This window comes from Triturus cristatus, chromosome 9, assembly GCF_964204655.1.
Source record: "Triturus cristatus chromosome 9, aTriCri1.1, whole genome shotgun sequence".
Taxonomy (NCBI): domain Eukaryota; kingdom Metazoa; phylum Chordata; class Amphibia; order Caudata; family Salamandridae; genus Triturus; species Triturus cristatus.
In genome coordinates this window covers 381,224,328-381,248,789 of record NC_140592.1, presented here as the reverse complement: position 1 = coordinate 381,248,789, position 24,462 = coordinate 381,224,328, and the positions used below count along the sequence as shown (strand labels likewise).

At 47.3% G+C, this 24,462-nt stretch overlaps 1 protein-coding gene across 3 annotated transcripts in view; it reads left to right on the top strand.

The window, feature by feature from the left end:
* Positions 1-24,462, top strand: part of LOC146798000 (RAS guanyl-releasing protein 1-like) — a 340,732-nt gene that overhangs the window by 235,707 nt on the left and 80,563 nt on the right. For all 3 annotated transcript variants that reach the window (XM_085625228.1, XM_085625230.1, XM_085625229.1), the window contains exons 12-13: positions 4,980-5,089; positions 24,010-24,157. In XM_085625228.1, the coding sequence (XP_085481354.1) occupies positions 4,980-5,089; positions 24,010-24,157 (258 nt within the window). The remainder of the gene's footprint in view (positions 1-4,979; positions 5,090-24,009; positions 24,158-24,462) is intronic.

The window sequence follows — 24,462 nt, the reverse complement described above, 5'->3', positions numbered from 1 at the left end:
GATCGAAGGTTTCTTTTGGGTATGTGGAAGTTGATTCTGTTGTTGAGGTATTTGGGTCAGTTGTTGTGTAGGCATTTATAGGCGTGAGTGAGGATTTTGAAAGTGACTCTTTTCTCCACGGGGAACCAGTGAAAACTTATTAGGTGTTGACTGATGTGTTTGTGTTGGGGGATGCAGAGGACGAGTCTGGCGGCGGTGTTCTGTACTGTCTGGAGTTTGCGGAGTAGGGACTTGTTGATGCCGGCGTAGAGTGCGTTTCCATAGACCAGTCTGCTGGTGATGAGTGCGTGGGTGACTGTGTTGAAGCAGCTGGAGGTGACGGCGTTGACCTGTCGGTTCATGGTGAGTGATGAGTCGAGTACGATGTCGAGGTTCTTGGCGTGGCCTGAGGGGGTAGGTGGGCTTCCGAGGGCGGTCGGCCAACAGGTGCTGTCCCATGCACAAGGGATGGTACCGAGAACGAGGACTTCTGTCTTCTCGGCGTTGAGCTTCAGGCAGCTGTTGGTCATCCAGACTGCGACGTCTTGCTTTGCTTTCTGGAAGTTGAGTTTGGCAGTGGTAGGGTCTTTGGTGAGGGAAATGATGAGCTGGGTGTCGTCGGCATAGGATACGATGTTGAGGCCGTGTTGTCGGACGATGGCTGCGAGGGGGGCCATGTAGATGTTGAAGAGGGTGGGGCTCAGGGATAAACCCTGTGGGACTCCGCAGGTGATTTTCGTGGGGTCGGAGAGGAAGGGTGGGAGTCTGATCCTTTGGCTTCTTCTGGTGAGGAATGATTGGATCCAGTCCAGGGCTGTTCCTTGTAGGCCTGCGTCGTGTAGTCTGGTGACTAGTGTGCGATGGGAGACGGTGTTGAAGGCTGCTGATAGGTCAAGTAGGATGAGGGCTGCGGAGTGGCCTTGGTCCAGGAGGGTGCCGATGTAATCTGTGGCGGCGAGTAGGGCGATCTCTGTGCTGTGGTTGCTACGGAATCCGGATTGGGACGGGTCGAGGACGGCGTTCTCTTCAATGAATCGTGTTAGTTTCCTGTTGACTGTTTTCTCTGCCACTTTGGCTGCGAAGGGGAGGAGCGAGATGGGCCGATAGTTCTTGAGGTCGCTGGGGTCAGCTGTGGGGTTCTTGAGCAGAGGTCTGACTTCTGCGCGCTTCCAGTTGTCTGGGAAGGTGCCTGTTTTGAAGGTGGTGTTGATGGTGCGTTGTGGTTCAGATGCAATGGCAGCTGCAGCTCTGTAGTAGATGTGAGGGGGGCAGGAGTCGGTGGGGGCTCCCGAGTGGATGCTTTCCATCATCGAGGCGGTGTCTTTGGCTGTGATCGGTGCTCAGTTGGAGATGGTGGGCTGTCTGGTGTTTCTGGGGGGCGGTGGGCCGTCTGTGGCACCTGGTGGATGGTCGATGAAGTTGTCATAGAGGTTTTTGATCTTGAGGTGGAAAAAGTTTCCAAGCTTGTCGCAGAGGTCTTGGGATGGGGTGATGTCTATGGCTTCGCGGCTTGGGTTGGCGAATTCTTGAATGACACTGAAAAGTTCCTTGGAGTTGGTGGAGTTGGCCAGGATTTTGTTGTGGATGAAATTCCTTTTGGTGGCTCTGATCTGGTTGTGGTAGTCCGTCGTGGCGTCCTTGTAGATGGTGTGGTTTTCGGTTGTCTTGGTGTTTCTCCAGTTCTTCTCCAGACGTTTGCAGGTGCGTCTGGCTTCTTGGAGAGTGGTGGTGAACCAGGCAGCTTTCCTGGGGCGTTGTCTGTCGGGGTTGCGTAGCGGGGCGAGCTCGACTGCACAGTCGGAGATCCAGGTGTGGAGTTCTTATTTGCGTCGGGTGCCCAGGTGTGGTTGCCTTGGGTGAGGGTGGAGTTAAGTTGCTAGTCGGTAACCTTGCTTCAGTTCCTTCGTGGTGGGCATGGGGCTGGTTTGGGTGCCTTGGGTTTGTTGATGGCGAAGTGTACATAGTGGTGATTGGTCCATGGCGGCTGCGTTGTGTGGCTGAATTGGATGTTGTTTCCTGCCGCTAAGATAGGGTCGAGGGTGTGTCCTGCTCTGTGGGTCGGTGTGTTGACGAGTTGGGGTCGCTGGGGTTATCGAGCGACCCCAACATTGCCATAAAAAAAATCACAAAAAGAACCCTAGATGGGCAAAGTCATCTTCTTCCTTGAGCAAATAGTCTCAAGAGGAACAGATTAATCTTTGTCAGTCTCTTAAACACTTAATTTTGAATTCTTCAATACTGGGTGGGCAGGTTGGTGCTGTGAGGGTTTTGAGGAGGTACTGATCTAAGGAGTTGTTGCATTCTAGCCTAACAGCTTTCCCAGAAAGAATGGTTTCTGCGTTTAGTACCTGATGAACTAGGCAGCAACTCTTGAATTGACGACTGTGGCTAACCAATAATTATGGTCTTAAATGTATTGCATTTATTGAGATGTGGGCCTAGACCTAGTTAAGAACCATTTTCCAGTTATATGTGAAAGATGGGGGCGTGACAACTTCTACATTTTTATTTTATTGCAGAGTGAAGTTCAATGAGGACTCTTAAAATTAAAAACGTGTGTTCTCCTTTTAGTAGTGTCCTTGCTCTTGCAGCGCACGTTAAAAATTTAAGATTTGAGCAAAACCTTACTAATCGCATCATTTAAAAAAAAGCTATTAAATTATATTATGCATAAAATGTTAGTGTGCAAATGAGATCTAGTATCATTGGCAGAGGGGTGTTTGGTGCCATAGTGGGTGAAAGGTTCAGGAGTGAAGCATTTGACATTGAAATGCAAACAGTTCATTTGCAAAAAGGGACAATAAAACAGTGTTATTTGAGTGAATAATGCTTCTGAAAATGAAATGCTGTCATTTCAGCTGTAAAATTAATTTAATTACATTGACCTTACTCGGTGCCAGGCAGGGGTGCAAGTTGTGAACCAAGAGGTGCCTACCCCAACCTCATTATTTCCTCCATTGTGTGGTAGAGAAGTGCCTATGTTTCATTCAAATTCTGATTTGCACACTTGAATAAAATGTGTAATCCTAGGAAATCACGTTACTTCACTGTGACTTGTTCTCTTTATTTGCAAACTTAGGAACACCTTTATATCATGTGTGATGTGATGCTATTTATATAGCACATGGTACAACTAATCTCATATCTAGGCGCTACACTAAAGAGCTATCTGGAGTGAGGAACATAGAACAGATGATTCTAGAGCAATATCTTAAAGCAGAAATGATTTCAGCTTGATGCAGCAAATTTTATTCCTCGGCTACCAAGACTTCCAATTTAGGGCTTCATTTCCGAGGTTTTGGTGCAGGGCAGTGCCGTAAGGAATCTTGTCAAAAGAAAAGGGCAGGTATGAGCCAGATCTATGAGATACGGCGCATTTCTGTCCTTTTATCCCTGTACTGGCGCACAATGGGATGCCATTCGCCAACACAGGCATCCTTGCCTCATGGTGCAAGGGTGTCTGCGTTGTAGGAGTGTTTGTTTTGTGCAGGGAGGGGCCCCTTCCTGCACAAAAACAATCAACTGAGGTGTGTTCCTCTTTCTATGTGTACTGCAGAAGAGGACAAAACGAGGAGAAATAAGGATATTTCTCCTCATTACGCCCCTGGGGTGGCGTTAGAATCTGACGCATTCTCAGATTTACAATTACTCGTAAATCTGGGAATTCTTTAGGTTCTATGGCAACACCCATGGAATGCCCCTTTCACGCAGTGTTCTGCATGAAAGGGCACATTTTTACAAGGCCATGAAAAGCCACGCAATGTGGCTTTGCGTGGCTTTGTAAATATGCTGTAGCACATTGCGCAACCAGAGCGTCAAAAAACTGATGCTCTGGCGGTGCAAAATTGACACTAGGTGCCTGGTAAATGAGGCCCTTAGTTCATAGTGTGTGTTGTATATAAAATAGGCCTGGGTGGAATTTTAATTCCACAAGAGGAATTGGAAAATTTTGCTGACTCTACGTTACTCTGGTAATGCGGTATTCCCGCCAAGATATGGCAATTGCCTTATGGGCGAGTCGTTTTCCTGTTCTAGCAACGCTATAACAGGAACAACGTGAGACTTCAGAATGCGAGCTTGGGAGCACGAGCTAAATTTGGCGTCCCTTAGTGATTTCCAGTCGCTTTGAGAACTTCTGGTGAGATTTTACAAAAGTGGGTGGTCCTGAGCATCATAGTTAGAGGGCTGCTTCCTGGGCAGATTTTCTATTCAAGCGGCAACAAAATCAATTCAAATATAGCATGGTGCCATTCGTGCTGATTTTTCAGTGTGGAACACTCTACTGGCGCTAAAATCGGAGCACAATCAGCGCGATGTGCCATTTCCGCCTACTGACGGAACTTCGCGGAATCTCACTGAGTTTTTATGTAACGCTGTGTTATTCCGCAGCGTGAAATTCCACAACTTAAACCCAGGTCTAATATAGAATCTCCTCCTTCGAATACGGTTTAATACAGTATAGTGTTGCTTGGGAAATACACTCCTATTATTGACCATTTACATAGAGTACTCTACAACAGTCATATTATCTTCTTGGCTCACTCATGGCATTGCTGCAAGTGCACTCATTCCTCTCGCAGCTAACAAGTGAAATAAATGGTATGATAATTAACCTTCATTGGCAGGGCATAAAATGTGTGGCTACGATATATGGCTACTCATAAATACACCCATATTTTATACTCTTCAGCACCAGCATTTATTGGCCAGCAGATACCCTAAGTGTCCTTGTGTATATGTGTGTGCCCTCTCTTAATCAATGATTTTTAGGGACGCAAGCTATCATTGGGATATCACTCACATACTGAATGTCAACAGGCAGTAAAATGCCATTTCATTCTGCTGCAAAATCTGCCGCTTTGCTAATACTAAATGCTGGTTTAATGAAATTACATGTGTCGCGCATATTTGAGTGGCTTTTAAGGCATGCAGAGAAAAAGAGACGAAAAGTAAAGACAAAACACCTAACTAATTGTTTTCCCTTCGTTTCATTTGCATAGGCTGTGTTTAAGAATTATGACCATGAACAGAACGGCTACATCTGTCAAGAGGACTTCGAAAAGATTGTGGCCAGCCTCCCTTTCTTCTTGCTTGGACTGGAAAAGGACCGGTGAGCCCTGAAAGATCTCTTGAGATTTACAAACAAAGGAAAACACACATGAATATTTGTAGGCCTGCGACTCTTTTGCTCACATGAACAACACGTAATTTGCTTCCGTGTAGTCCTTGGGCCTCATTTACAATATTTTGACGCACAGCAAGCCTTACTGCCGCGCTGCCGTGCGTCAAAGTAAAAGGGCAGGAATGCGCCGTATCTACAAGATACGACGCATTCCTGTCCTTCTCCCCTGCGCCAGCTCACAAACAGTACCTGTGCGCCAGCGTGGACACCCTTCCGTCATTTTGCAAAGGTGCCTACGCTGAGGAGATGATTGTTTTTGTACAGGAAGGAATACCTTCCTGCACAAAAACATTAAGGGCATTTTCCTCATTCTATGTGTGCTGCAGAATGTAGCATGCATAAAAACAGGAAAAACCGAAGATAAGTAAAAGCATTTCTCCTCGTTGCGCCTTCTTATGCCTCTCCCTGGGGTGGCGTAGAATTCGGACGCATTCCCAGTTTTACAAAATGTTGTAAATCTGGGAATGCGTCAAGTTCCATGGATGTTGTGTGGGAACACCCACAGCAACACCCATGGAACTCCCCTTTCACGCAGAGTTATGCATGAAAGTGAAACATATTTACAAGGTCATGAAAAGTCGTGCAGGGTGACTTTATGTGGCCTTGTACATATGGGGGAAGTCCATTGCGCTGCCGTGGCATCAATAAAAGTGATGCATTGGAGGCGCGATGGGCTTGTAAATAAGCCCCCTAGACTTTATTTTGCTGCCACTCATGCAGTTTTTGAATTTCAGGCTTGTCTCTTCCTTTAAGATCCTTCAAGTTTGTTAATGTAAGAAACAAAATAATTTTATTATAATCAAGGTTATTTCCCCCTTCGTTTTAAAAATCTGATGTAATGATGACAGTAGAATTTTATTAGAACTAGTAGAAAAGTAAAGTTATAAAAGTGTACTTTTACTCCCTGAGATCAAACTGTTATGAAATAGTTTACCTGCCAGCCCTGCTCAAAAGACTTTTAATAACCCTCTACCTAGATAACAGTGACTTGGCCTCTGGCATCTGGAAGGCAGGAGCAGTGTTAGCTGTGGCCACTTAGAAGGGATTAGTAGTCTGGGAAAGGAACAGGAACAGCTGACAAGCAAACGTCGGTTTTCACAGCTTTTTCTTTGAAATGGAAATACTTAATTGGCTATCATTAATTAAAACACTTGATTAGCCGTGCCATCACAAACTGTGTTTCCAGCTGGAGGAAAAACAGGCATCAGCAAAGCCAATAGGTCTTGCCTCTACAAGAGGTATTGGCTTTGGCAATGTGTTGTTGCCATGTTGTACACAAGTGTAGCTGCTGTTCAGTATGGCTAAAGGTTTGTGGAGTGTCTTAGAATGGAGTGGGGGTGGGGTAGACTGTTGTAGGCTGGATTCGTTGGAGTAGAGTGTCGTAGAGTGGAGTAGGGGGCGCACAGTGTATTAGAATTTAGTGGTTCAGTGGCAGACAGTGTAATAGAGAGCAGTGTCGTAGAGTTGCGTGGAAAAGGGTTGAGTGGGTTGAGGTAGTGGGGTGGATTGGATTGTAGTATATTGAGGTAGAGTGGGTTGGATTGAGTGAAGTGGGGTGGATTGGAGGGGGCAGACTGGATGGAGTGGATTGGATTGGAGTGAGGTGGATTGAAATGGGGTGAGGTGGACTGGATTGGGGTGAATTAGAGTGGAGTGGAGTGGATTAGATTGGTGTGGGGTGGAGTGGAGTGGGTGTGGTGGGGTGGATTGGATTAGAGTAGAGCGGCTTGGAGTGGGCTGAATTAGAGTGGAGTGGTGCGGGTGGATTGGACTGGACTGGAGAGGATTGCAGTGGGGTGAATGGGAGTGTGGTGGGCTAGATGGATCAGGTTGAGTGGGGTGGACTGAACTGGGGTGGGGTGGATAGAATTGTGGTAGACTGGGGTGGATTGGACTGCAGCGGAGTGGGATGGACTGGATGTGGTGAATTAGAGTGGAGTGGGTGGGGTGGATTGGGGAGGAGTGGACTGCAGTGGGGTGGACTGAAGTGAGGAGGAATAGGGTGGAATGGAGTAGGGTGAGTTGAAGTGGGTATATTGGGGTGAGGTGGACTGGTCTGGAGTAAATTCGATTGCAGTGGGGTGGATTGTATTGGAGTAAGGTGGATTGTATTGGAGTGAAGTGGATTGTATTGGAGTAAGGTGGATTGGACTAAGTGGGGTGGATTGGAATGGGGTATACTGGATTTGGCTGGATTGGGGTGGATTGGATTGGTGTGGGGTGGATTGAATTGGAGTGGGGTGAATTGGATTGGAGTAGGGTGAGGTGGATAGGATTGGGGTGAGGTGGATTGCATTGGAATAGGGCGGATTGGAGTGGGGCGATTGTTTTAGATTGGAGTGGGGCAGATTGGAGTGGCCACACACAAGAGGGCAACCAGGCTCTTAAAGACAAATATACAAAGGGAAGCCATTTGGAGGTCCTACTGGGAAATCCAAAGAATATTTGGTCAAAAGAACAATGCTCTATGCACTTTTTTTCCATTTACATCCATGTACTATGTTGCCCATTCTGTAAACAGTATCTTTATGTTCGAGGCATGTGGGCTGCTGAATTCATATCTGTGCATAGATCGCCGCCTAGTGTTGGGTCCGGATGTTTGCACGTTGTTGTCCTGGAAGAGTCTTCGAAGTATCCTGGGATAGGTGACTCCTCCCCTGGACTACAGTGCGCATGGGCATCCTCTCCATCCTCAGATTGTTTTTTTCCGCCATTGGGTTCGGATGTGCTTATCTTGACTCAAGTTAGGAAAAACTTTTTACAGGCCAAAAGGCCTTTAGTTCGCGTCGGTACTGTTCCCGATCGGTATCGATAGTTATTTGTTAGTTTACTAACTTCAAGAACAACTTTTTCGCATCATACCCGACCATCGACCCGACATCGACGATGGAATCGAGGACACCATTCAAGCGGTGTCCTGTATGCAATGCGAAATATCCCCATGTCGACGTCCACCCAGTGTGCAACAAATGCCTTTCACCGAATCACGACGAGTCCACATGTATGGCCTGTGCCCGATTCCGATCCAAGAAGACTCTCCAGAATCGACGAGCAGCGAGACTTGAAGCGCAGCAAGCGGCACCGGCCCCGACCAACATCTTCAGCGCCGAGGACGAAGATGTCGAAGACGTGGAGAACCTACCCTCCAGCCCCGCTTCCGAACACGACTCCGGATCGGAAGACATCGAAGAACGACTCTTTCACAGAGACGAAGCCGACACCGAGGTAGGAGACTACGATGAGGCCTTAGGGGCCGAAGAGAGTAGCTCCGGTGACGAGCAAGGCCTACCCGTACAGACCGAGGATATCCCAGTGCGTCAGTCTATGGCTCCGGTCGAGGGATCGCCTTCGGGCCTTACCCAAGACCTATCCCGCAGTTCTTCGGCCCCGCCCTCTGGCCCGGCCTCGGACATTCAGCGGCAGCCATTACTACCCAAAACGACTGGTTTCCCTTCTTCGAAACCGAAAGCCGTATTGGTTCATCAGAAACCGAAACTGAAAGTGACACTGGTCGGATCGAAGCCCACCACACCTTCGACACCAGCCAAACCCGTCGGCACCGACCGCACCAAACGGGACTTCGGTGCCGAGCTTGCAGCAGCCGACGTCGGCGCCGACACACGGAAAAAGACCATCGGTACCGCCAAACCTACTCTGCTCCCGGCACCGAAACAATCGGCTCCGGCCACAAAGGTCAAAATGGCTGCTGCGTCTCACACCGCTTCGAAAGCAGCACCAAAGGCACAATCATCGACGCCGTCGACAGCTACTACCTCTCCTCGACTCGATGACCCAGTGGCGCCGAAGAAGTCCACGCCCGCCTCTACAGAACCGGTCGGCGCCAAAGAACCGTCGGCGCTCCAGGTGCGGCAAGTTGCAGCGTCCTTGCAACGCATCAAAGACAAGGGAGCCCTCCAGGACACGTCAGGCTCCGAGCCGAAAAAAGCTCAAAAAGCTTCTCCGGCACCGGCCAACATCACTTTTGGCCTGCCACCATCCACGGCCCCAAAACTGTTCGAAATCAGAACACGTGTCACCCACACCACGATCACACCTGCTGAACGCTCTCCTGCGGAGACGTCACCATCACACATCATCGATGCCGACACCGGCAGAATGATGCTCCACAAGAGGAGAATAACTTCCGAGCCAGCTTTGGACTCCTACCGGATCCCACTAAAGAAAAAGCTGCCAGTGGATTCGGAACCAGTTCTTTACGAACCTCTCCATACCTCTTACCAAGATCCACAGTCCTTCTCTCCGACACACTCCGAAACCGACGTTTTGGAGCACTACATGGGTGACCACGTCCCCTACCCCGGAGAGATGGACCCTGAAGGCCAACAGGGCCCTGACCAAGCTTGGGATGACCCCGTAGACCCGGATGCACCTATGGATACACAGGACACGCAGCTATATGGCGCAAAAACGTCTCCCACAGAGGACACTGCCGCATTCAACGCCCTCATTGAACGTGCTGCGGCCAATCATGGTGTGCAACTCCACTCTGACACCATCGAGGACGACTTTCTCATGGATACTTTCGCATCCTCAGAAAGGAATATCAAAACTCTACCCATGTTGAAAGGTGTCCTCAAACCAGCAAAGGACATTTTCAAAGAACCCACCAGGGCAAGAGTAATAAATCCCAGGATCGACAAGAAATACAGGTCGGCGCCTGGGGACCCTACCTACATTAGAGGCCAGTTACCTCTGGATTCCATAGTAGTCGCGAATGCTCGCAAACGGGCACACTCGCAGACGACAGGGGATGCTCCTCCCCCGGACAAAGAGTCCAAGGTGCTAGAGACCTCCGGCAAACGGGTTGCAGCCCAAGCAGCTAACATATGGCGTATTGCCAATACTCAGGCACTCCTAGCTCGCTACGATCGCGCACATTATGACACATTAGAAACATTACTCCAACATCTCCCTGACCAATTCAAAGAGGGAGCAGAGATCCTCATCAGGGAGAGACAACTCCTCACGAACGCATCCATTAAGTGTGCACTGGATGCCGCGGATACAGCTGCCAGAGCCATAAACACTAGCGTCATGTTACGACGACACGCCTGGTTACGAATCTCCGGATTCAAACCTGAGGTACAAAATAACATCCTCAACCAGCCGGTCAACCCCGACTACTTATTCGGGCCAGAGGTTGACACCACCCTAGAAAAAATAAAAAAGGACATAGACACTGCAAAGTCCATGGGGGCTCTCCAAACACAGACCTTTCGGAGCGGCTCCTTTCGTCGCCCCGGAAATAGAGGAGCAGGTAGAGGACCGGGGTCACAGCAAACCTACAACAAGGGAAACACACAAAGTTCCTACGATAAAAACACCCGGGGTGGATATCGTGGCTCAAGCACAAAGGGCAGAGGACGCAGATACGGCAACACCAGGTCCTCCCCCAAGAACAAACAGTGACGCCCTCTCCCTTCCTCCCAACCACATAACACCTGTCGGGGGAAGGCTACAAAGGTTCCTGTCCACGTGGAACTCCATCACCACGGACAGGTGGGTCAAAGATATTGTCAAACACGGTTACTGCCTAGAATTAACCTCAACTCCACCCACAATACCGCCAAAACACCGTCCTATGTCCTCAGAGCACTTAACGCTATTACAGCAGGAAGTGCTAAAAATGCTACAAAAAGGCGCAATAGAGGTTGTACCCGTCCACGAGCAAGGTACGGTGGTGTACTCCCTGTACTTTTTAATACCGAAAAAGGACGGGTCACTCAGACCTATACTAGACCTGAGACCCCTCAACCGCTACATTCTCTCGGAGCATTTCCACATGCTCACCCTGCAACAAGTCCTACCACTGCTCAAACAGGGAGACTTCCTAGCCACGCTAGACCTCAAAGATGCGTATTTCCACATACCCATTCACCCATCACACAGGAAATATCTCAGGTTCACTATTCAAGGGCAGCACTACCAATTCAAGGTTCTTCCCTTCGGCGTGACAACAGCACCCAGAGTTTTCACAAAGTGCCTGGCTACTGTGGCCCCATATTTACGGAGGCAACACATTCATGTCTACCCCTACCTGGACGACTGGCTTGTTCAGGCAAAGTCAGCCCAGCAATGTGCCAGCCACATGTCCCGCACCATTCACCTTCTTCACAGTCTAGGGTTCTCACTAAATTACCCAAAATCCCATCTCCAACCCGCACACGTACAACAGTACCTAGGTGCGACCATAGACACTCTGGCGGCCACAGCTCAGCCGAATCTAGTGAGAATCAACAGCATGCAAATGCTGATTTCCAAGTTCAAACCCCAACACTCCCTTCCCGCGTGAGTGTTCATGCAGTTGATAGGCATGATGGCCTCCTGCATTTTCATAGTCCCACACGCGAGACTACATATGCGCCCGCTTCAGGAGTGCTTAGCACGTCAATGGAATCAGGCTCAAGGGCAACTAAAAGACCTAGTGTTGGTGAGCGGTCGGGCATACAACTCTCTGCATTGGTGGAATCCACAAAACCTTTGCAAGGGCCGACCGTTCCAAGAGCCTGTTCCACAAATAATACTGACAGCGGACGCGTCTCTCCAGGGATGGGGAGCTCATGTACTCAATTACACAGTGCAGGGACTATGGACAACACAACAGAAGAAGATGCACATCAACCTTCTAGAACTGATGGCAATCTTCCTGGCTATGAAAGCATTCAAAGTACTCTTGTGCAACAAAGTCGTGTTGATCCGGACGGACAACATGACCGCCATGTACTACATACAGAAGCAGGGAGGAACACACTCTCCACAGTTGTCTCATCTGGCTCAGAGCATGTGGAAGTGGGCCATTCAGAGGAACATGTTCCTCATGGCGGAACACCTCCCCGGCAAGGACAACCAGATTGCGGATCTGCTCAGCAGACACAGCCACCAGATGCACGAGTGGGAGTTACACCCATCAGTACTCCAGCCGTACTTCCAGCAGTGGGGTCATCCAGACATAGACCTATTCGCCACAAGCGAAAACGCAAAATGCCAAAGCTTTGCCGCCAGGTTCCCACATCCGCAGTCGCAGGGCAATGCGATATGGATGAACTGGTCCGGCAGATTTGCGTACGCTTTTCCCCCAGCACCACTGATACCGCTGGTGGCACGCAAACTCAGACAACACTCACTGACACTCGTCCTGGTTGCTCCAACGTGGGCACGCCAGCCATGGTACACCACCTTTCTCGAACTTTCCGTGGTGCCGCATCAAAGGCTGCGAATCAAACCCGCGCATTTGACGCAGAACCATGGAGAGATTCAGCACCCAGATCCGCAACAGCTGAACCTGGCAATCTGGCTCCTGAAGTCCTAGAGTTTGGCTACCTAAACCTGCCACCTGACTGTATGGACATCATTAAGGAGGCCAGGAGACCCACTACCAGAGCTTGCTATGCAGCCAAATGGAAAAGATTCGTCATTTATTGCAATAATAATGACATTAACCCGCTAGACGCATCCATCCAAAACCTAATTTGTTACCTCTTACACCTATACCGATGCAATCTGGCATACACCTCAATACGTGTCCATTTGACCGCAATATCAGCCTATCTCCAGAACAGGCAGCACCTCTCTTTATTCAGAGTGCCGGCCATCAAAGCATTCTTGGAAGGACTCAAACGAGTAATTCCTCCAAGCCACCCACCAGCTCCAATGTGGAACCTCAACTTGGTCCTCACACGCCTGATGGGTCCACCCTTCGAACCTCTACATTCATGCGAGATTCAATTCCTCACCTGGAAAGTAGCTTTCCTAGTAGCAATCACTTCTTTGAGGAGAGTTAGTGAACTCCAGGCACTAACCGTTCAAGAGCCATTTATACAGGTTCACGCCAACAGGGTCGTACTACGTACCAACCCCAAATTCATGCCCAAGGTGATATCGCAGTTCCACATAAATCAAACTATTGAACTGCCTGTTTTCTTTCAAAATCCACAAACTGTCGCAGAAAGAGCACTCCATACACTAGATGTAAAGAGAGCCCTCATGTACTATATCGACAGGACTAAGGTCTTTAGGAAGACTAAACAACTTTTCGTTGCCTTTGCCCAACACCACAAAGGTAACGCTATCTCCAAAGCAGGTATAGCCAGATGGATCGTTAAATGTATTCAAATTTGCTATCAAAAGGCTAAACGCACATTAACGATTCCCCCACGAGCCCACTCAACACGTAAGTTAGGGGCCTCCATGGCTTTCCTGGGAAACATTCCTTTGCATGATATATGTTGAGCAGCCACCTGGTCCACTACACACACATTTACCAAACACTATTGTGTAGATGTGCAATTAAAACAGCAGGCAGCTGTAGGACAGGCTGTTCTCAAAACTCTTTTTCAGTCCGCTGCAGCTGGCACTGGTAGCCGCCGCTAATAGGAGGTACTGCTATGTATTCTATGCACAGATATGAATTCAGCAGCCCACATGCCTCGAACTGAATATGCTACTTACCAGTATGCATCTGTTCTTGGCATGTAGGGCTGCTGACATTCATATCGCCCTCCCTCCTCCCCGGCGCCTGTAGCAGCTGCAGCTCTCAGAATTACTGTAAGCATGGTCATCACTTTCTGTATCTACTCCATCACTGCCACAATGGCGAAAAACAATCTGAGGATGGAGAGGATGCCCATGCGCACTGTAGTCCAGGGGAGGAGTCACCTATCCCAGGATACTTCGAAGACTCTTCCAGGACAACAACGTGCAAACATCCGGACCCAACACAAGGCGGCGATCTATGCACAGATATGAATGTCAGCAGCCCTACATGCCAAGAACAGATGCATACTGGTAAGTAGCATATTCATTACACATTTCAGAACGTTCCTCATTGTTCTGTGCTTTAGATGTTGGAGATGGAGTGGCAACACATATCACCACAAACGCCACATCAATCCCATCTGTAGCATCTAGGGCAAGTAGTAGTTAAGGGAACATCGTTTTAAGATTTGGAAAATAGATCTGCTTGCACCAAAACATCCCACAATTTAGAGCCCCATGATTAGTTGATGGGCACTGCGAAAGTCCTTTTCATTGATAATGACTGTAGAATATCTCCAGTCTGTCTTATAGTTATGGTATAGTCCATACCTCTGTTTAGTGTATAATGTAATAAAAGTATTTGGGTGAAGAAGGTAGCACACTTTTTTTGAGAGTGATGGTGGTTGAGTGAAGAGGGTATAGTGCACTTATTGCTTGTCTTTAGTGGACCTCTCCTGTAAAGTGTTGTACGTTGGCTTTATATTTAAAGGACCTGTGCCCGAAATGGTGATTACTGGATTTTGTATATTGTATTTACACTTAAGTGTTGTGCATTCGTCTTTTATTTAAAACATGTCCTTTTAATGCCACTATTTGCTTCTTTCTTTAAAGATATTAGCCAGTGAAGTGTCTTTTTCTATGTGTTTCTTTTAAGAACCAATTAAATATAGTGACATTAAGTGAGAGGATGTAGGCTTACGGTTAGAGCGGTCGACCTCGAAGCTATGACACTCAAGATCCTGTGATTCTGGGCAAATCAATTAATCTCCATGTTCCTAACAAAAATGAATGTGTCCATCTGTAACGAAACTGGTGCTCTTGTAAAGCACTCTGATACCCGATGTCTCGGGTCTAGTTTGCGCTACATAAAACTCTAAAAAGAAAAACCTTTAAAAAAAGTATGCTCTTTCTTCAATGGGATGCACAGTAAAGGGTTTTAAATGTTATGTTTTACAGTATTTGTATAGTGCAGCTTTCACTCCGAGGAGCATCATGGCGCTAAGTGGGTTCACTGACAGATAGGGGTGGCCAAGACTGGAAAGGGTTTAAATGAGAGCTCTGCATAGAGCGTCAGAGGCTGTAAAGATCCAGGTTTTCAAGGTCTTCCTGAATAAAGTTTCTAACTGAATGAAAGAAGATGAGTGGGCAGTTTGTTCCAGTCCTTAGTCCCTAACACTACGATTGATTTTCTTCCTTTTGAGGCATATCTGAAAGCAGGGGGTTTTAACAGGTTAGCATTGGATGATCTGAGGGTACGGCGTGGCACATAGTGTGAACATTTGAAAGAAACACGTTATCTGTAGATTCCTTACCCTAGAATAGATTCCTTACCCTAGAATTACCCGCAGGCATCAGACTGGATCCGGAAAGTTTTTTTTCTTTTTTCATCAGCAGTACCTCTGCACGTCGGAAGGTGGCGTCGGTCGGCTCCACGTCCGTCGTTGGCATCGAGGTCGCTGGAATGACTTCGCAGCAGCTACTTAGACGCTGCCCTCGTGCCCTGCTGTCAGTTCTTTCTTTTTCCGCGCCAGCCAGCTCAGATCCAGGAAGAGCGGTACCTCAGTCATTTTTTGACTGTTTTTCTCGACTTTTGTTAACTTCTTGTTTTGAGTCTCTGACTCCGAAGATGCCCGGTTTCAAGGCCTGCGGTTCCTGTAACTGACTGATGTCGGTGACGGATCAGGACCGCGTGTGCCTTTTTGCTGGGAGCACGACCATGACCCCAAGTCGTGCTCCGACTGTCGGTCGATGGCACCGAAGGCTTTGCGGGAGCGGTCCCGAAAACTGCTTGAAGGCCGACAGTCGGCTCCGTGCCGTTCGAGGTCCCGGTCGAGAGGGAGGTCGAGGGACCGGTCGTGGAGCCACCACCATTCCGGTTCGAAATCATCGATGTCTTCGTACTCAGGGTTGGGTAAGTCGAATCATAAGAAGAAGTCAAAGAAGCATCGTCGCTCTTCAACTTCTCCTCGTCAGTCGGCCGATCCGATGAGGCACGCGGATGGTGACACTCCCGCGGCTCTGTGGGCGGAGCCCAAAGGGTCAACTCCGAGCTTCCCTCCCTTTCCCGGACCCGGTGCGACCCCCCCGCCCAGCTTCGTATGTTCTACAAGGTGATACATGCCATCTTTGGGCGGACCAACCCCGCCAGCTTGCCTTTGGGCGCTGCAGACTCGGTTGGGGGGCCTAGGTCTTCGCTGCCGGCGGCTCCGGTCCCGGTGCCGCAGGCCCCCATTGGATCCAGGCCTGGATCCGGATCGGCACCAGTTGACCTAGTTACGCCTCCACTTGCACCACTTCCGACCGCACCCATTCCGCGTTCGTCGTCGGTCGGCTCCCCGGCCGGCATCGACCCTGGCCTCCATCCCAACGTGGACACGAAGCCTGACCGGCGACGTCCGACGCCGGATCCGGCATTGAGTGGGGTTTTTGTGCCCCTGTTCACTCCTGGGGTCCCATATCAACAACAGTGGCACCCAGAGGATGAGGAGGAGGACTGGGAGGGGTCAGGTGACCCTTTAACTGACCAGTTAGAAACTGACCAGGACTGAAGAGAGGAACTGGGGGATGCCAGTGGTCTTGACACTTCACCTGACCTTGGCATGTTGTCTCCTCCTACCGTGGTTACGGAGGAGGGAGCGTCATACTCAGTAGTGTTGCGTAGGGCGTCCGAGGCTCTCAACCTCGAGCTTCCTACAGTGGCAGTCAGGACTAACCTCCTGACAGAGGTGCTTCAACCGGCTGCGAGCTCTTCGGAGCCCTTGCTTCTGTTTAATGAGGCCCTCACCAACATCTTTTTGGGCACTTGGTCCAGGCCCAACACGGGGGCTCCCGTGAACAGGATGATTGCCCGACGCCACTGCCAGGCTATGGGCGACCCCACTTGCCTTTCCCAACACCCCACCCCAGAGAGCTTGGTGGTCCAAGCCTCCACCTCCATAAGCGCCTTCCCTACTGCTCCACCGGAAAGGGAATCCAAGAAACTGGACCACCTTGGCAAGAAAATTTTCTCTTCCGCCAGCTTAGAACAACGGTCCGTAAACACCGCATGTTGCTTGGTCCATTATTCGGACTCAGTGTGGCATACAGTGGCACAAGTGCTGTCTCAGTGTCCGGAGGAGGCCCGGGCAGTGCTCTCCCAGGCTGTTGTTACTATTTCTTATGTCTTTATTGTACAGGAACAGTATTGTAATTCAGGTGAGAAGTCGTTCACCGGAGTCTTTTACTTGTGTGGTTTTATGTGCTTTGTAGCATTTGGTCATGCTGATTTACTATTCTTCCAAATGTTTTATGTTAGATTCAACTGTATGTGCTTATTCATCTGTAGGTCTTAGTGTGGTCTAACAGTATGCTTACTTTATGTCACCTATTCCATGGTGTTGTGTTGGGTAGTGTGATGTCTGTTTGAGATGACTCGCCCAACTTTAGGTGTGTTGTGAGATGACTGTGGAGGCGATTGTGGTGATTATCGCACTTGTGATGTGTTTTTCAGATGACTGCATGGATAGTCACTCATTGCTTAGGTTATACAGTTAAAATGACTGTTGTGTTTTGAGGTGACTGTGTGGATAAGTCACTCAATTCTAGGGATTATGGTTTGGATGACTGTTGCATTTAAGGACTCATTTCTACGGTTTTACGGTTTGGGTGACCGTTGTGTTTGACAACCTATTTCTAGGGATTACGGTTTGGATGACCGTTGGGTTGGAGGACCACTCATTGATAAGTCACTTATTTCATAGGCATTACAGTCATGAGGACTGTTGAGTTTGAGATGACTGTTTGTTAATAAGTCACTCATTGCGGAGTATTGCAGTTGGGATGACTGTTGTGTGTGAGGTGACAGTGGGGCGACTTCTTGTCGCCCAACTTTAGGTATGTTGTTGTGGGATGACTGTGTGGAGGCGATTGTGGTGATTATCCCATTTGTGATGTGTTTTGAGCTTTGTGTTGGTTTCTACTGCACTTTCGGTGGTTGGTTCCCTGTGTGTTGTCTTCTGTGTCAGCCTAGCCAGCTAGTATGTTAGTGGCAGGAGGGGTTCAGTAGGTGAGGCAAAGTGTGGCAGAGTGTGTGTATGCTTTGTTTTTGTTTGATGGAAAGGGAGAAGACGAGTGATCTTGTATTTATCTATTAATTGATTTTGATATTGTGATTTGCATGCATGATTGTTTACCATCTTTACATTTAATAAGTTACATGCGTGTGTCCTGATTACATTTAGAATGTTAACATGTACCATGTTTATATCCTCTTCAGTGCCCATGACGAGCTGGACTCGTCATGGGCCGCGGTTGCGCTGTGCCCATGACGAGTCCAGCTCGTCATGAACCCCGCCCGCTAATGCAACGGCCGGCACAGGGCGGGGAAAGGGTGTGGCTCACTGGTTAGAGCAGGCAGACCCTGAAGCAGAGGTCAGACCCGGGACCAGGGTTCAATTCCCGACGCGGCAGGGTCTTGAGCTCAAATGTCCATGGACTTGATAATTCTCGCTTCGGTGCCTGACCTAATCATGGGTTCACACTCTGCAACTCTGGGCATTAAGCTTGCTTAATCTCCACAACGGCCCCCCGCGGCAGGATGCCTGGCTTTCACCTTGGGGATGCCCTGTAGGGGCTATCTCACAGGGAAAAGCCAGGACGGGTTCCCAAGGCAAGCGCGGAGATACCCCTTCGGGGGTCGATTCAGGCGCTATATAAGAAACATAATAATAATAATAATAATAATAATAATAATAATAAAATGACGACATGCTTGATTTCTGGTTTCTGTGGGGCATTTGCGACATTTCCACCTGATATTTCCATGCAAGGTTCTTTCCGCTTGTTATGCAATTGCGAGATATGCATGGGGTAGTAGGGTGTGGAATGTTGGTGTGTGGTGATGCTGTGGAATGTTTGATGTTTGAGGGAGTCAGTTGGAGAATAAGCTGAGCAGCAGGAAGGCTGCTCCTGGTGGGGCTCTTCATGGAAACTACGAATAAAACATTTTACTTAATCTACACTTGGATTACTGTACTTCTTCTGTTCACAAAAATACAATCATGCATATTTCAGAGGAGTACCAGGACACAGTAGATGGGCAAAGCATGGAGCAGGTAGAGAATTGCTAGCCTATTCTGGTGGGTTATGTAGACACATGTAATGAACAAATCTGCCCCTGGGATAGCATTTGACTGGAAGATGATAGAGCAATGTGTTATCATAATTATCGTTCAGGGTATAACTTGAATGGGTCTCTAAATGACTGATTGCCTTTTTCTCTACATTAACAAGATTATTGGATGTTTGTTTAGTGCAATGGTTATGTTCAATTGATGTACTTGCATGTCATTAGAAGGAATGTAGCGGGTAAATGAAGTGGGTAGTCTTAATACCCGGACATGCTTGTGTCTGCATGCGTATCTTTGACCTGTTTGTCATGAAATTTCAAAAGTCCAGCCTGATCAGTGAGCAAGGGTTTTGCCATATTTCTACTTCAGTGTATAGCTGTCGGTTTTGTTTTAATGGTATTGCCAACCATCATGTTTTGAGCATCATCCTAATGGTGGGTGGTTGTAGATGGTGGTGATTTGTTTAACAAAGTATTGGTAATAGAATTAATGTTTTTGTATATTTCATGACGATTTAAGATACATTTATAAGCTTTCACATAGATTTGGTCTAAAGTTAACTTCGGGGTTTTAGGATCTGTGTCCGAATTTCTTGTAAGTTAGGCTGGTTGCTAGACCTCATTTAAGAAAGAAATTCTCACTGTAAATTGAATGGTCAATAAGTAACTGTAGATGGGAATAAAGCAGTGCAATAACATACAAAGTCATTGCATGAAACAAAAAAAAGCCATGCTACATTGTACTCTGCCAATTTGCCTTTGAAATCCTACAAAGTCGATCTTCACTTTTTTCTTAATTTGTAGGGGTCGCCCAGTGAATATTTGTTTACATTGATGCACCTTATGCACAAAACACACTTTGCAAGCACATGTCACATTGAACTGAAGTTGTAATGCGAAAATTGCCCCCGTGGGCATTCAAATTCTGTGGAAGCACAATATATGTTGTCTGTTCCACTAAAGAAATGAAAAGTAATCCCTCATAGAAGAAGAATTGAAAATTCTTTCCAACCTCCGCACAGATCTCAGCCAGCGGGTAATCACCCTGGCCACTGTTGTTGCACCTTTGCCCAACAGGGATCTACTTACGTCAGTTACTATTAGTATACTCACAACAATTGGTTGCAGTCCCTATCTCAATTGTTTGGTCAATGGTACTTCAGGAACCAACATCACAAAACTTTTATCAGGCAGGTTTAACAGCCATAAATGTACCTATCCCAGGACCTTAGCCCACGTTGGGTCCAACAACAACTTCTACTGCTCAGCATCAGGCACCTACACACACACACACCAACAACTTTAAACCATAACATTACCAAACACAATTTGCTCACTATTTCTACAACATACTACAGGCTAAACATAACTCTGCAATGCACAACCCTATTAATACTCACTTCTTAGTTTCCCCAAACTTCTTCAAAACTGGTGAATCACTTCCACTTCTCCAAACTGGGCCATTGGTTTGAGAGCATGGGCCAGACGTGGACAAATCCAGATTTTCTCTAGAGTATTCAGTCTCCCTACACTTCAGTGACTAACCATCCTCTGTTTGCTACCATTTGATGGAACGGGGGTCTCTGAACCTCAATTTCTTGGTGCACTCATCAAACAGACTCCCTCACTGATCGTATGAACCTTTGGTACTCAACATAATGGGCCCGATTACGACTTTGGCTGTGCAGCACCGGGTCCGCCCTGCCGCCGCACCACCAAAGCCATGGTCAGACTGCCAGCCAGATTTGGAGTTTCCTCCTGTCTGGCGAGCTTTGATTTTGATGTTCCCACGGCAGTGCCCTGAAAATAGGCACCACAATAGGAACGCCAAAAACAGTTCCTGCACGACATGAACTGAAAAGCCCCAGCCATGCAGGAACTGGTGTCCATACATACAGAGGGGAATATGTTGTTCCCCCCTGTGTGCATCGAGAGGGCATGAGGCACCAGGGGACCTTGTAAGGCCCCCTTTGTTCCCTCTCCGCCACTGTTTTCATGGAGGAGGAACTGCCATGAAAACCGTGGATGAGAGGAAACTTGAAATATGTTTGGCGGGACCGCGGTGGTCCCGCCGAGCATATTACTACCTCCTGACCACTGCAACTGGTGAACAGTGGTTCCCTGGCGGCTGCGGCGGGCTGTGGTGGTCCCACCTCCATTACAGTAACAGAGGGATCGGAAGACTGCCACCGCCGTGTCCCCGTGAGTCTGGCGGTCCATGGACAGCTAGACTCGTAATCAGGGCCAAAGTGTTTTGGGAGAGCTGGCGTTAAGTAGCCAATATCATTTTCAATAACTCAATACATATCTATTACAGCAATTGAGAGAATGGTTTAAAACCATAAAGGTTTATTATCAGACTATTAGTTCATTACACTCGTCAAGTTTTTCAAAGGTTAATCAAAATATAATTAGAAGAAAAAGGTTAAGGTGTTCATGTATCCTAAATCAAGCTATTATAAAGGACTGGATGCATATTTGACAGGATGCAAATAACCAGTATGTAAATATTGTAAATTATCCAGATTGAATTTCCCATGTAGGAGATAGGTCTGGCTAAATTGCAAAGTGAAAGTGTGAAGGGGATTTCTAAAAGGGTAAGGAAGAAGGCGTCAGCATCATGTGAACCTCAGTAGAAGTTCCGAAAGTAAAAAGAGTGGTTAGCATTACGCCTCACCCTTGCGAGAATCAGAGATAAAGAGATCTGCTCTCTTCGAAGTCAGGAAATGGTCTACCCTCGAACTGCTAAGGACACTAACTAAAAACACAATAAAAAGTACCAGAACATCCATATTGGCTCCCACAGTTCTGAACCAATCCTGTGGCGGCATTAGCTGGGAACCGGTAGACTTCCTATATTCCCATCCCAGCACGATTAGGTACTCATCTGCTCGCCCCCGAGTGTTGCATACTCCTGGTACACCGGGTACAGGAGTCTCGTCTAATGGTCTTTTCACCGTCCTTGCTGCCAGCTTCTAATCTTCATGCCTTACTATCAGTCTGGTATAAAATAATGAGTCTTTCTCTAGCTGTTGAAGGACCTGATCACGCACCTGCAAAGAAATGAACAAGCAGCATACTGACAGACTCAAAATGTGCAGCATTTGGCTAAGGGCTAAAGTCAAGTTAAGTAAGCTCAAGAATCAAAATAGAAGTAAATTATAACGTTATTAACCATGAGAAAGAGCTTTCATCATTGTAATCATGAATATTCAATAGAGTAAATACACATGTTATTCATCCACTCCACTACATTACATAGTGACTTCTAAATGTGCACAACAATGTTATATGATAATGCATAAATGTAAAACACACAAGTTAATGAGTTAAGGCACACATTGGATATTATGGTAACATGTACAAAATCTATAAGCAGAGGGTGAAGACTAAATTATGCTTCTCAAAGTGCAGAGAGAGTCTACCCAGCCAGTGCCTCCATGCTCTTGAAGGCACTCCATGCTCAAATCCAAAATCCCCGTCTTCCTTACCTGCAGTAAAATTACTAAAACCATGCCCATCGAAAAAATAACTGACCCTACTAGCATAATTATTTATTTGACCTTGTGCTCCATCTCTTCCCCCTTTTGACTCTCCCTTTAGTAAATCTAACTCCATATGACTCTTCCTCTCCATTCCACACTACTTCCCTCCTCCACCCAGAATGTATTGTTCACTTTTACCCTTTAAGAAGAGTAGTCACACAATAGTCACTCTTCACACTGTCACTGCATAATAGACAACTTGCACTTATTACTTCCCTACTAAGGCCCTCATTAAGAGTAGAAAATGGTCCAGATGTTCCCTACCCCTAGGCTTACCGATATCAGCGGTAATGGGAACTATGGGGTGGGGCACGTGCAACCCATTGTGAACTAGACCATGAGAGTCCCAGAAGAGATAAGAAGTTACCAATGGAATCAGTAATTCCGGATTTGATTACCATGTAGTTCCTAATTTTCCCCGACTGTCGCACAGAGATTTCAGCTGTTTTCAAGAGCCGAAATGTCTGTGTCAACGTAAAAAACATATAATTCCGATAGGATGGTAACTGCTGTTACTAGCCCCATCGGAATTAAGAGGGCACTCCTAATCAGGACCAAAGATATTTTTTCTCACTAAACATTTCTCACCACTTGATATACACCTACCCCAATCAGATTTGCCATTACACTGCTACATTACGTAGCGTGGTTCCAGCTACCATATTATCTGGCAAATGCTTATGTTATACTTTTCAATCATACTCTATGCGTTAAGCACCAAGTACTATACATTTGGCCATGTAAACATCTAAATTTTGCTTCCTGTCTGTTACTGTCTTTTTATACTCATTGAACTCTGAACAAATTCTTTAATTGTGTTGTTTCAAGATCATTGTATACATCACAGTAGCTCATGCTTTCGTACACTCTGCATATTATGACCACCATAGCCTTGCACTTGAAGCCTTATGCATGTCATGCTTTGTATTTCACTTGAGAGAAAAGCAAAATTGGAAGATAGGTTGTACATATACAAACCTACCAAACGTTCACTTATATCTATAGTCTGACCAGCAGTGCAGTTAGTGTCAGAGGCCTTTGCTCTAGTTCCGCCATGAAAACGACACAATACGCAGTTATTGAGGTGAGGAGTCCTACGCACATAAACCAGAAAGGAACACCTTCACAGCCCCAACTTGAAGCCAGTGGTAGACACATTTGACATAAGGTCCTTCACTCTTACTTTGCTCTCCATTCACTGGCAACCAGATCAGAAGAGTAGAGCTTCCCTTCTCAGCACTGCCACCACTGGTATCAGGGCAGAAGGACAGTCCTTCACCCTTCAGTGCCATCCCTCAATCAGCCCCTCAAACATGCTCCCACAGATATCTATAGCAGAAGGACACTCTTTAATTCCTCATTGAAGTGATGAGGTGTAAACAGGACAGATGCAATGAAACCTAATTTTCTTTCTTCCTCAGGAGTGAGGGGCCATTCAGCCGTGATGAGATCACAACATGCTTCATGAAAGCCATCTCCAAGTGCTCCAAGTTAGGCCTCGGGTGCCTCCACAATTTCCTCGAGACCACCTTGAAAAAGCCCACCTTCTGCCGCAGCTGTGATGGTTTTGTAAGTAACATGGTGGGGGCCATTTGCTACAGATGTCTTGACTCTTGCAAGTCGCGCATTGTGAACGAAGTCAAGGGGGATAGGTGGGAAGGTTTGGCGCTCACAAACCAAGTTCGTGCCACAGACTGATGCAGCTACAAATGATGTCCATTTAGACTCAAAACATAATGATACATTCCACACAGGTCCTGCAAACCTGTCTTTTCATCTGGCCTAATCGACCATCATTGTGCACCCCCTGATTAGACATAGGCAAAAAAACATCAAAATTTTAATTTGAAGGTTGGAGTTTTTCAAAATTTCGT